The sequence below is a fragment of the Eptesicus fuscus genome, chromosome 8, assembly GCF_027574615.1.
Source record: "Eptesicus fuscus isolate TK198812 chromosome 8, DD_ASM_mEF_20220401, whole genome shotgun sequence".
NCBI lineage: Eukaryota > Metazoa > Chordata > Mammalia > Chiroptera > Vespertilionidae > Eptesicus > Eptesicus fuscus.
This window is the reverse complement of record NC_072480.1, coordinates 101474159-101486500: the sequence shown is the minus strand read 5'-3', so window position 1 is coordinate 101486500 and position 12342 is coordinate 101474159. Positions and strand designations below refer to the sequence as shown.

Below are 12342 nucleotides of genomic sequence, written 5' to 3'. Positions count from 1 at the left end.
CAGGCCGCCCTGGCCTTGGAGAGGAACCTGAGCCAGGCCCTTCTGTGGCTGCAGCCCCGGGTTCCGCCCTCAGCTCTGTGACTTCCTGCAGAATCACTTCCGGGACGAGGAGGTGCAACTCCTCAAGAAAAGGGGCCACACCTGCCTCACCTCCACAGGCGGCCGGCCCCAGGCTGGGCTGGGCGAGCACCTCTTGGAAAGGCTCACCCTGGAGCATGCCTAGGAGCCTTTGGAGCCCGAGGCCTTTGAGGGGCCCCTCTGCACCCCCTGGGGTCTGGCTTTTGCCTGAGCCTCCCCCAGAAACTACTAGCCATTCTTTAACCACCCTGGACCCCTCTCCCATGCATTGGGCCAAATGGAAACAATAAAGCTTTTTGCAGCAAAAACAAGCAAACAAACACACAAAAAACATAAACTTGGAAGGGGACTTTGAAAGATAAAGTAACTAAATACACTCAACAGACACAGACAAGAAGGAAGAATGGAAAGTCCTCCGTGGAGGCCAGGGTGTGGCAGGAGCGTGAACTGTCCTGGCTTCCAGGCCTCACGGCTGGTCTGTGGGATCAGGCTCCGCCCAGGCAGGCTGAGCACTGAGCCCAGGACAAGGCAGTTCCCTTAGGGGTCGTGGGGCTCCACGCAGGCTCACGGGTGCTGTGCCCACGCCAGGTGAAAGCAAGTCAAGACCATTTCCCTTTTTCCCAATGTCAACCCCCAAAATTCCATAACAGTTAAAAAACAAACAAAATTAAAAAAAAGAAAGACCATTTCCTTAAAGATTTGAGTCTGATTAAATTTGCCAGACTTACCCACTCTTTGGGGGGTGCGTGAGGGTGCCTGTGTGATGTCATTGAGGGGAAGACAAGACCCTATTTAAGCATCAACAAAGAAAAGAGAAGCAGTTTTCCTGAGAAAAGGTTATAGGCCGTGACCAGCACAAGGCAATTATTTTTGCCATTTCAGAGAGAGGCGCTCAAGCTTTGAACACCCGTCGGCGGAGGCAGCGATAAGCAGTGGGATTCCTCCACTCCAGCCGGTTCCCAGGAGGGAGGAGGAGTGGCTGTCCCAGCGCCCCCCTCACAGGGCAAGGGCTGCCTTTTGGGGCGGGGCAGGGAGGGGAGAGTGGGTGTTTTCATTCTTTCTAAGTTTTTTAGCAAGTTGGAAGAAAAGTAGTATTCATTTCATGAACATATCCTCTATGCACAAAATAATATTGAATAAGCAATGTTATTTTAATCCTGTTTCTGATCCCCCCATAATAAGCACAGCACAGCTATTTAGTAAAATAAATTAGTATGAGAATGAGAAATCACAGTGAAAAAAATTGCTTTACATTAAAAATTCAAACAGGGAACCATAACAGCACTTAAATACAAAGTGTCATTTCATGTAATTACATACGCTTCTAATCCTGAAATAAAAATGTAAAGATCACTTTAAGATATGATCATACCAGTATTTGCATGTAGATTCATATGGTGAATGTGGATGGATATGTATAAATTTGTATAGAGAGTGTATTATCTATATTGTCTAATTATTTATTCATTTACACAGAAGCAGTAGCAGAGTATCTATTTAGTGTTCGATCATTTGTTCCAGATTCAGTGAGGAAAAAAAAATTCTCTGTTTAGAAATATGGTATCTGATCAAACGTTCCTAAAATACTCCAACCGACATCTATATTGGATCCCTAAGGAAGTGAATACTTAAAAGATGATTCTGAATAAAAAGTATGTTGTTAGCTGTTAAAGAGCCGGGAACTGTGTCCACCGCGTATTCTGAGTTTCCTCCTCGTCTGCTCACGCACCTCCCATGCAGCCCGCCTCCCCCTCACCACCCCAGGCTCAGCACCAAGAAATTCACAGTGTTACTGGCAAATAGAACCATCGAACACAATCACCCGTGGCGAGCACACTAGAGCACTCAGGGACCAGCCTTCCCCTAAGGGTAGAGTGCTTCTCAAGGACAGCACAGAACGTTCTAGAAAAGCACCTGACAGAGCAGCGCGATCCCCTTGCTGTCAACACATTCGCACAAGCTTAACTCTGGCGCAAGACATTTCACCATTACGTTTTCTTTTTTCATCCTCAACCAAAGGCTATGTTCACTGACTTTGGAGGGAGAGGTAGGGGGAAAGAGAGAAACATCAATATAAAAGAGGAACATGAATGAGTTGCCTCCCATATGCCCTCCGACTGGGGATCGAACCCACAAGCTTTTGGTGTACAGGACTGTGTGCTCCAACCGACCGAACCACGCGGCCGGGCCTGCATTTACGTTTTCTTATGTTTTACTCAGTGAGAGCATGCTTCCATCGCCTAGCTATTCTGGTGTGATTTCACTGTAAACTTAGGATGCCTACTGTAAGCCACATCCCTTTTAACGACGCTTAGGTATCTGTTTCCTCCCCACCTGTCCACGCAGACAGGACGGAAGCTGAACGTGTGGAGAAGTCGGCCTTTTACGCTCTGAAGTGTTGTTGGTTACACCACGCTGCACATCGGGGTATGTCCTCTTTCAGTAGGCCACTCTTCTCATACATGTCTTTTGAGTGTAAGTGAATTTTTCTGCCAGTAGCTACAAAGTAATTACACTATTTATTGGATGTCTCCTTTCTGCCCCCCCTCCCCCCAGCCACCTCTTTGCAGCCTTACTGTTCCCAAGAATACTTGTGAGCATATTTTTGAAAGATGGAGTTGCTAGGACACTTTAGGGTTACCTCTTTTTTTCTTAATAGCCAGCTGCTCTACAAATAAGTGTATAAACGACGAAGAATCTAATCTCATACTCTCTGATTGTTTAAAGTGTTTTCTTTTGATGGGTTGTCTAAAAATAGTGAGCTAGGCCAGATACATAAGTCCTGGTTGGTTGTTTGGAGAAGCATTATGAGGTGTGTGTGTGTGTGTGTGTGTGTGTGTGTGTGTGTGTTTGCGTGTGTCAGTCAGTGTGAATGTGGGTGTGTGTGTCAGTGTGAATGTGTGTTTGTGTGTGAATGTGTGTGACTGAGAATGTGAGTGTGTGTGTGTGTATGTGTCAGTGTGAATGTGTTTGTGTGTGTATGACTGTGTGTGAGTGTGTCAGTGGGTCTCGGGGTCTTCCACTGTGTCCCCGTTCCCCTTGAAGCTCTGCCCCCAGCCCCCCAGCACCTGACCGCACCATCACCACCTCTGGGCTTTACTCTCACTCTTCAGCTCCCGAGAGGCCCTGCCTGCCTCCCTAGTGTCCGTGACCTCACATCTCCCCACCTGGCCCTGACCTTGCCCACGCCTTGCCGACACCTTGCCTGCTCCTGGCCCTGACCTTGCCCACACCTTGCCCGCACCTTGCCCACACCTGGCCCTGACCTTGCCCACACCTTGCCCTCACCTTGCCCACACCTGGCCCTGACCTTGCCCACACCTTGCCCTCACCTTGCCCACACCTGGCCCTGACCTTGCCCGCACCTGGCCCTGACCTTGCCCGCACCTTGCCCACACCTAGCCCCGACCTTGCCGGCACGGCCCAGGCAGCCTGGCCAATAGCTCTGGGAGATCAGGAGACTCTTACAAAACCTCTGACATGTTGGAGCGTATAGTTAACTCATCTGGTGCTTGAATGAGCACCTTTCTAGCTTCTCCTGGAGGATGAGATGCTGGCTATGGACAGACCCCTCACTGGACAGCCTCTGCTTGCCCCCCGCCTCGGCACTGCCGCCTGGCGCTGAAGCCACCGCTGCTGAGCACGAATTCAAACGCCCGCGTGGAAGCGGGTTGCAACAGGAGAGTTTGGATTTGAAAGAACAGAAGCCAGGCCCTGGCCGGTGGGGGGAGTCGGCAGCGTCCACACGGTCTCCTCTGGGCCCGTGGGTTTCCCTCCCAGGCGTCAGGGGCCTGAGGCCTGAGAGCGCCTTTGGGAGCAGGCCCTGCGCCTCCAGGACACCAGGGCACAGCCATCTCATCACTCCCCGCCCCAGCAGCATGGTACCTAGTACCTAGGTTAGAAACAGTCGGATGCAGAGGGTAAACCAAGGCCGTAAACAGCTTTATGTCAGATCAGATCAGGGTGACAGCGCCAAACCAGTTAGGAAAATGAGCTTCAGGATTTCAGGATCCAGAGGAGTCCCGCTTCCTTCTCGCAGAGGGGCCTCGGGCACAGTCAGCACCCAGCACCGGGCTGTGAGAGCCCCCCAGGGGCGGGTCAAGGCCCCCATCCTATGGGCTCGTTGGGCGGGGAGGGGGGGGGAAGGATGCCAAGGAAGCAAACGGAGGAACCACCTCTTCTCTCCACAGGGACCCTACAGACTCCCAGCAGGTAAGCCAGTGGAGGCAGGAGCCACCACCACTTTCTGTGAGTAAAGAGGAGAAGCCATTGCACGGACACATGTGAGACACGGTGGAAAAGGTCAGAATCACATTGCAAACCACAGGCACCGGCCTCCCCCCGGCTGCAGTCTCCGCTGCTGACACCCTGACTCACGATGGATGCTAATCCGGTCACAGCCCGGCTCTGCAGCCCCGCGGAGGCGGCTGTGGCATGTGTGGAGCGGGTTTCCACCACGGGGACGGGGGAAAGGTGAAACCACAGGCGCACGAAGTCGGAGGAGGGGTGAGGCCGGTGCCAACCAGCACTGCTCCTTCCAAGCCCCATTGTCAGTGAAAGGTCGCCGGGCGCAGGGCCGAGCAGGCTGCACTGCAGGTGGAGGCGTGCGACCGGGAAAACGCTGCCTGCCTGCCGTCGGGGGTTCAGCGAGGCCCTCCCCACGCGGCCGGCCACCCTCCCAAGGGCCAGGGAGAAGCTGTTCACCATCTTCCCTTAGCCGAGGGGCTCCATGTGCCAGCCGGGGGGAGTCCAGTTCCCTGCAGTGTCCTGTTGGCACCGGTGGAAATCAATGCACCCGGGGCCGCCCCTGTGCAGAGGCCTCTGCCTCCAGCTGCAGCTTTGGGGGGGGGGGGGGGGGGGAGGTGGGGAGGGGGTGCAGGAGGAGGGATCACGGGGCTTCCGGAACCCTGCAGGCCCAAACCCAGGCCCACACTTTTCTAAAACGGCTGCTGCCAAGGCCTTCTAAAAGGGAAAAGGCCTTGCTCCTGGCTAAGTCCTTGGAGTCTAGGTTCATCGTCTTCAATGACATGTGACCGCGCCCATCCCACGGAGGTGCCTGACAAAGGAAGCTCACCCTGTGGGCGCACAGCACACAGTGCTCAGGGCGCTGCAGGGGTGACCTCCTCATGATGGAGGCGCCTGCTCTCCATAGACGAGGTGTGCATGGCGTCCAGAGGCGATCTGAACCTGCGAGGTCCCCTCTGGCTGCCGGAGGTGAAGGTGCTAGGAGCACGGGGGATGCTCAGGGCACTCACACCAGCTCCCGGTCCCGCAGCAGCAGGTGGGAACTGGGAACCGCACGCCCCGCTGGACCCAGGCTGCCAGCAAGGAGCCCCAGACACCCCTTCCGGAGCCCCAGACACCCCTTCCGGAGCCCCAGACACCCCTTCTGGAGCCCCAGACACCCCTTCTGGAGCCCCAGACACCCCTTCCAGAGCCCCAGACCTGGAGGCCCAGAGTGAACTCTCCCAGCCCACCGCCCTGCCCAGCCCAGCGCAGAAGGACGAGAGTGGACACCCACTGAGGAGCCGCCTAGACCCGTGGTCGGCAAACGGCGGCTCGCAAGCCACAGGCGGCTCTTTGGCCGCTTGAGTGTGGCTCTTCCACAAAATACCACGGCCTGGGCGAGTCTATGTTGAAGAAGTGGCGTTAGAAGAAGTTTAAGTTTAAAAAATTTGGCTCTCAAAGAAATTTCAATCGTTGTACTGTTGATATTTGGCTCTGTTGACTAATGAGTTTGCCGACCCCTGGCCTAGACCAGCCACAAGCGGCTTCCTAGACTGCGGTTTTGATGGTCACCATCTCGTGAGTAAACGGCGGCCAGGCAGGTGTTCCAAGTTCAGAAGAAAGAACATGAAGCAGAAACCAGAAGGAAAGACGGACAGAGCTCGCTATGTCCAAAGCCTTGCACCCCCAGCATCTTTCGGAGTTGGGGTCAGAGAGCTCTGAGAAGACAGGAGGTTGACGGAGCACCTGATCAGACCCGCTAAGGACAAACAGTACCCGCAGACCTGGTGTGGAGGCATCAGACACCCGGGGCAGGGACAACAATCCAGTCCTTGGTGGCACAATCTTGGCCCTCCTCAGAAAGGGCTGTGAGGGGGTCAGACTCCGAGGCCCTCACATGATGGATGCAGAAAGAGCTGAAGAGGGTTCCCCTTCCACAAACAGGGCGCCTTTCCCTACCAGTGACCTGCTTTCTGAAGATCCGTGGTTGGCTGCTGCCCACCAGGACGGGAATTTGAAGTACATCAGAGAAGTGCCCCAGGTACTATCCCCCCAAGCTCAGAGGTGGCTGCGAGTAACTAGCTAAACATCACAGCCCATTTTACTGGAATAACGTTTACCTTCTTATTTCTAATGCCTTCTAATGGGGTATGCATTCTGTTCATTTTCCTTTAGGGATTGTAATAATACTTGTCAAACACTTAAATACTTTTGCTCTATTATGCAGCTTAAGTCCGGCTGATCCTAGACAATTATTTCCCTTTAGTGAGATGGATTGGTAGAGTTTAATTTGCTTCTCCAAAGATTGCTTAGTTTAGTAAGATCTTGTGATGTGTGGAATAATGCCTTCTTCTTCCACTATGCATCCATGAAAACCAGTCTCTTCTCTCTCTGAAATGCCCTCGTCTTACAAGTAGGCTCAACATGTCCTATGATTATAACACTGAGGTCAAGGTCGATTTCCCCCACTCCCATGTCTTTCCTGTTAGTCACCAGATCTATGGATTCTTCCTCCAACAGTTTTTCTTCTGTTATCACTGTACCTGCCGCACTATTCATGCCTCCCCTTCTACATCGTTGCTGTTGCTTCTTAACAAGACCAATCCCCACCCCCCCCCCCCCCCCGCCAGCCAAGGTCCTGACCAATCAACCCCACACATGAGTTCAATACCCTCTTCCTAACTGGCTTTCAGGTGCTCAGGTCATGCACAACCAACCCCCCATGAGCCACAGCATGATGGTCACATTCCTGAAACCGGCCACATACAATGTGACCCCATCCTTCTCTACAAACTTGTTCTTACTGAAGAGCCTCACTCTTACCCTACGGAATCCCTCAGTCCTTCTTGCCTTCTTGCCCCTTCTCTCCCATCCAAGACGCAAAAGGGATCCCTGTGCTTGATGGAGTCGTCTGCTGGGAGCTCTCCTTCAAGTGACAACTCAAGTTCTGCCTCATTCCCAGGCACCCAGACCCATGAGGCCTCACAGATGCATCTCTCGCAGGACGTCCGCACCCAGATGTAGCTCGCAGAGGTTGCTGTGCTAAAGCCTCCCTTTGTTTCTACCTGAGCTGTGAGCTCCTTGAAGAGAGAATAAATGGCTTATGTGCCTGAAGTTCCCCCAGGCCCAATAACTTCCCTCGCTAACCCAACAATCATACAATGAAGATGATAAAAACCAATGAAATGAATCATTGTTACATACCATAGATTGGTGACTCCAAAACTCACTGTGCATGAGGATGACTCAGCATGCCAGTTAAAGCAGCATGTTCCTAGACCCGAGACCAGGGAGCTGATGAGTGTCAGGTAAGAAAAAAAGCAATTCAAGACCTCCAAGGAACTCTGCTGCAGTCAGCTCTCAGATGGCATTTGGAAAAACATCACCACAGATGGATTTGAGGCAGTAAATAAAAAATAAAGCAAGCCTGAAAGTATGCAGAAGTATAAATGACGGAGGGAGGAAATCGGGCGCGCTGCAAACTACTTGTCATTATGATGGTTTTTGTGATAGTCACCATAAACTATACGTGCTTTTATTATTTTAACTAAAAATAGCTATCCTCATTAAAGGAATTGATGTTGTTAATATTAAGCTAATCTTCTTTTGCATTTAACTTATAAATGTAAAGATATTTGAAGTTGTGTAAAACGGAAAATAAGACGCTATATTTGTGTATTCAATATTTCATCTCCCACATTATTCACTCAGTTGACACAGGTTGTGAGTTTTATGTTGAGTTTGATCTTTTTAAAAAAATATGTTTTTATTGATATTAGAGAGGAAGGAAGAGGGAGAGAGAGAAACATCAATGATGAGAATCATTGATCCCCTGACTCCTGCACGCCCCCTACTGGGGACTGAGCACTCAACCAGGCCATGTGCCCTGAGGGGACTTAAACTGAGACCTCCTGGTTCACAGGTCAATGCTCAACCACTGAGCCACACCAGCGGGGCTGAGCTTCATCTTTAACAGGTATTTGCAATGTAAAATATTGCTCTCCTTGCATTTATTACTCTAAAAACATATAAGGATGTAGGTATTTATGCTCCTAGTCCAACCCAATTCATGGAATAAAAGACCCGTAAAGTAGAAGTCCCATAAGTATATTTCACATGACGCAGTTCTTCCTTTTTGTTGTTTCTGTAAACCAACTTTTCTCTTAAAATCAAAGTCCTCAAATCCCACCAGCCAGAGTGAACTCTCTCTAATCGAAGGTTGGAACATGATTGTAAGATAACCATCTAGTGCGTTTTCTAGGATTTGCAGTGTTCTTCAGAGCGATGACAAGGTTAAATATTTCCTCTTTCCCCCCATCGTGCCCACTTCACTTTAATTACATGAGAGCAACACGCTCGCCTCACTTTGCTGATGCGGACCTGGTTGCACCAACACCCTGCAGAGAAACAATTCAGGGTTTTTGAGTACGTCCTCCAACCAGGGAACTAGAAAGAGGGACCCGATAGACCCAAACAGAAGGGGAAGAACAGGGTCTCTTGTTTCCATTTGTGATTTTACCTCCAGTTTTTTGCATGGCTCTGTGGGGGAAGGGTGCAGGAGGGGGTGGGGAGGATTGGCTGGCTAACCTTGGTTCATAGTTTATGAGCTGTTTTGCATTTTGTGAATATATAAAAAAAAGCATTCGAAGTGTCAATGACCAACAATCTGCCTTTTGGGGAGAGTAAGTCTATTGAGCCTCTTCTTGTTACTGTCTCAGATCTCTTCCTGGGCTCCTGTAGCTCAGGGAGAAGGAGCCGTCAGCTCCTCAGCAGGGCCTGTGTCTAAAGGAGGCGGTTGTTTGGGCCACTAGGGAGAGACAGAGAGCCTGGATCTTGTCTCTGGGCGATCCCATGGCAGGGACTCATGACACACGCCTCGCCACGCCTTCCCTCGCCCCTGGGGACACGTCAGTGCAGGGTAAGGAACAGGCTGCCTGGGGTCTGTGGCACTCAGAGACTCCACCTGATGTGTCATCGTGTGGGAAAGAGTCCTCGCGGAATGCAGAAAACCCACCCACGCCCACCGCACAGAGCGTGAAGGACGGTGAGCCAGGAAGAGCGAGCGCGGAGCCAGGAGGACTTTCCAAGGGGAAAGGGGATCACTTCACCAATGAAGACAATTCTGAAGTTAAAGATGAATTACCTCGCATCGTCCAACAGCACGCCTGCCTACACATCACACACACATCACACACACATCACACACACACACACACACATCACACACACACATCACACACATCACACACACACATCACACACACATCACACACACACATCACACACACACACATCACACACACATCACACACACACATCACACACACACATCACACACACGCACACACACACACACGCACACACACACACATCACACACACACTCACACACACACATCACACACATCACACACACGCACACACACACACACACACACATCACACACATCACACACACATCACACAAACACACACACACACATCACACACACATCACACACACATCACACACACATCACACACATCACACACACACACATCACACACACATCACACACACATCACACACACATCACACACACATCACACACATCACACACACATCACACACACATCTCACACACACATCACACACACATCACACACACACATCACACACACACACATCACACACACACACACACATCACACACACACACACACACACACACACACACATCACACACACACACACACACACACACAGCGCTTTCACTCAGGACTGTCCAGCAGTGACAGACTCCCGTGGGGGGGGGGGGGCTCTTAGCTTATCAGGAAAGACCTCTCTTTTGACCTCCGACCTCCCACTCCCCTCCTGTGGACCGAGGGGAGTTGCCACAGGCCCTCCTTCCAATGGTCTGACTGCAGAGACAGAAAGGAAGCAGCAGCAGTGTCAGGGGGAGAGTGGCATTTAAGGACACGGGGCGGGGGGCACTCTCCTGACAACAGTGATACCTGTGTGACTGTGTGCGTTAAAAACATCCCACCGTTCACATAACGCACTCTGTCCTGCAATTGACCACCTATTCTTTTTACTCCAAAGGTTTTTCCTTGACGCCCTATATTCTGTATTTGCACATTCCTCCCCCACCCCGCGCCGCCCCAAAATGTAAAGACACTAGGAACCTCGTATTTGAACATTAGTCTACGCAATCTTAAAACGTATTTCAAAATATAACGGGGAAGGCAAGTTAATTTCCACACGTCCAGTGTATGTGTGTGAGTCCGTAAATCAGTTCCAAGCGGACAGCTTCCCCTCCTGCCCCCAGAGAAGCAGAGCCACCGGCCCAGGCCCCTGCAGGGACCCAGTGTGGGGAGGGAGACCTCCCCCCGCACCTCCAGTGGGACCTTCAGGAGTTCAAGAGCGCGAGTGAGCATGCGACCCACCTCGCCTCAGACCTGAACTTTGTAGGTAACTGTACCCTCCGAGGGGAGCCAGCAGGCAGCAGGCACAAGCACGCAGCTCCTCTGTGCAAATCAGAAGGTCTCAGACGTCCCTTGGCAACGGTTTTGGGCAGAGAGCTAAAACCCTGTGCACTCGCTTGCTTTTCTCTCAATTCCTTTATTCTAACGCTAACCGTGTCGAGTCACACTCGACATCCGAGTGCAAAATTAAAACGCCGCTTGAACAACAGGCACACAAAACCCACCTTCCTTTGCAGCATCCCCACAGAGGTCAGAAACGCCGGGCTCCTGAGGGTGGAAGGCCGGGCCTGGCTGGGGTCCGCGTGCCGTCCGGGGGCATCGCGAGTTGCACCAACTTCAGGAACCGACCCCAGTCCCAAGCCCCCAGCCCGGCGACCAAACCCCCCGCGTCTTTCTCAAGCTGCGCCCCGCGCTGGGGGCTCCCTATGCTGGGGCTGTGGGGGCTGCGTCCCACCCCAGGGCTGTGCGACCCCCACAACCTGCGGGGGTTCAGCCCTGGACCCCAGCGGAGCCGGCTCTCCGGGCTGCGCGCCCCGCGCAGGTTCCGGGCGCGCGGGGACGGATCCCAGAGCGGCTCCGCGCTCCCCGTCCCCGGCCGCCCGGGCCCTTCCCTCCCGCAACTCGCGTGTCCCCTCGGCACCAACTTTGTGCGAAAAGAGCAGGAAACTTCTCTCCGGAGCACGCTGTCCGCTCCCAGAGTGCGGGTCCCCCCGCGCCCGGCGACCCAGAGCGCACCCGCCGCTCAGCGCGGGGTCCGGACCCTCCGCGCCCCGACCCCGCGGCCCCCCGCCCCCCGCGGCCCCCCGCGGCCCGGCCCGAGCACCCACCTTGGCCTCGCCCGCGTCCGGCTCCACGTCCGAGAAGCCGAGTCCCGACTCGAAGGCGGCGGCGGCGGCGGGCGCGCGGCGCGGACCCGGGAGCAGCGCGGCGGCGAGCAGGGAGCACGCCAGGCTCAGGGCGCGCAGCCGGCGCATGGTGGCCCGGCCGGGGCGCGGCGGCCCCCCGACAGCCCCGCGCTGAGCCCCGAGGGCGAGCCGCAGGCGGCGATCCCCACGGCGCGCGGCGCGGTCCCCGCCTGAGCCGGCGAGCGGGGCGGCGTCGGGGCCCGGCCTCACAGGAAACCGGACATCCGAGCTCCCCGCGCGCGCTCGGGCCGGCGACGGGAGGCCGGGGCGAGGCGGACGGCTCCTCGGCCCGCGTGGCTGCGGGTGCTTTTGGGAAAGAGGGGGGCCGGGCCGAGAGCCCCCGCGATGGTCGGCCCCTCCAACTCCCGGGGGCCCGCGTCCCCTCCTCCCCGCCCTTCCCAGGAGTGGAGCGCGCCGGGCGGGCGGCGGGGCGCGGGGCGGCGGGGCCGGGAGTGCGGCGGCGGCGGCGCGGCGGGCGCGGGGCAGGGCATGGCTGATGCGCCCTCTGCCTGCGCTTATGTGAGAGAAAGGCCGAGGGAGGGCGCGTGCCGGCCCGGCCGCCGCCCCTGCGCTCGCCCCCAGAGCGCGCCCACCCCTGCCCCGGCGCCCGCGCCTTCGCCCGGAGCCCCACCTCCCACCCCCGGTGCCCTCCAGCCGTCCCTCCCTGC

General features: G+C 54.5%; 1 protein-coding gene across 1 annotated transcript in view; it reads right to left on the bottom strand.

Annotated features, from left to right (window-relative positions):
* Positions 1–12129, bottom strand: part of VEGFC (vascular endothelial growth factor C) — an 82212-nt gene extending 70083 nt beyond the window's left edge. The window contains exon 1 of the mRNA XM_054720170.1: positions 11597–12129. Within this exon, the coding sequence (XP_054576145.1) occupies positions 11597–11743 (147 nt within the window). The 5' untranslated portion in view covers positions 11744–12129. The remainder of the gene's footprint in view (positions 1–11596) is intronic.
* Between the last annotated feature and the right edge of the window lie 213 nt (positions 12130–12342).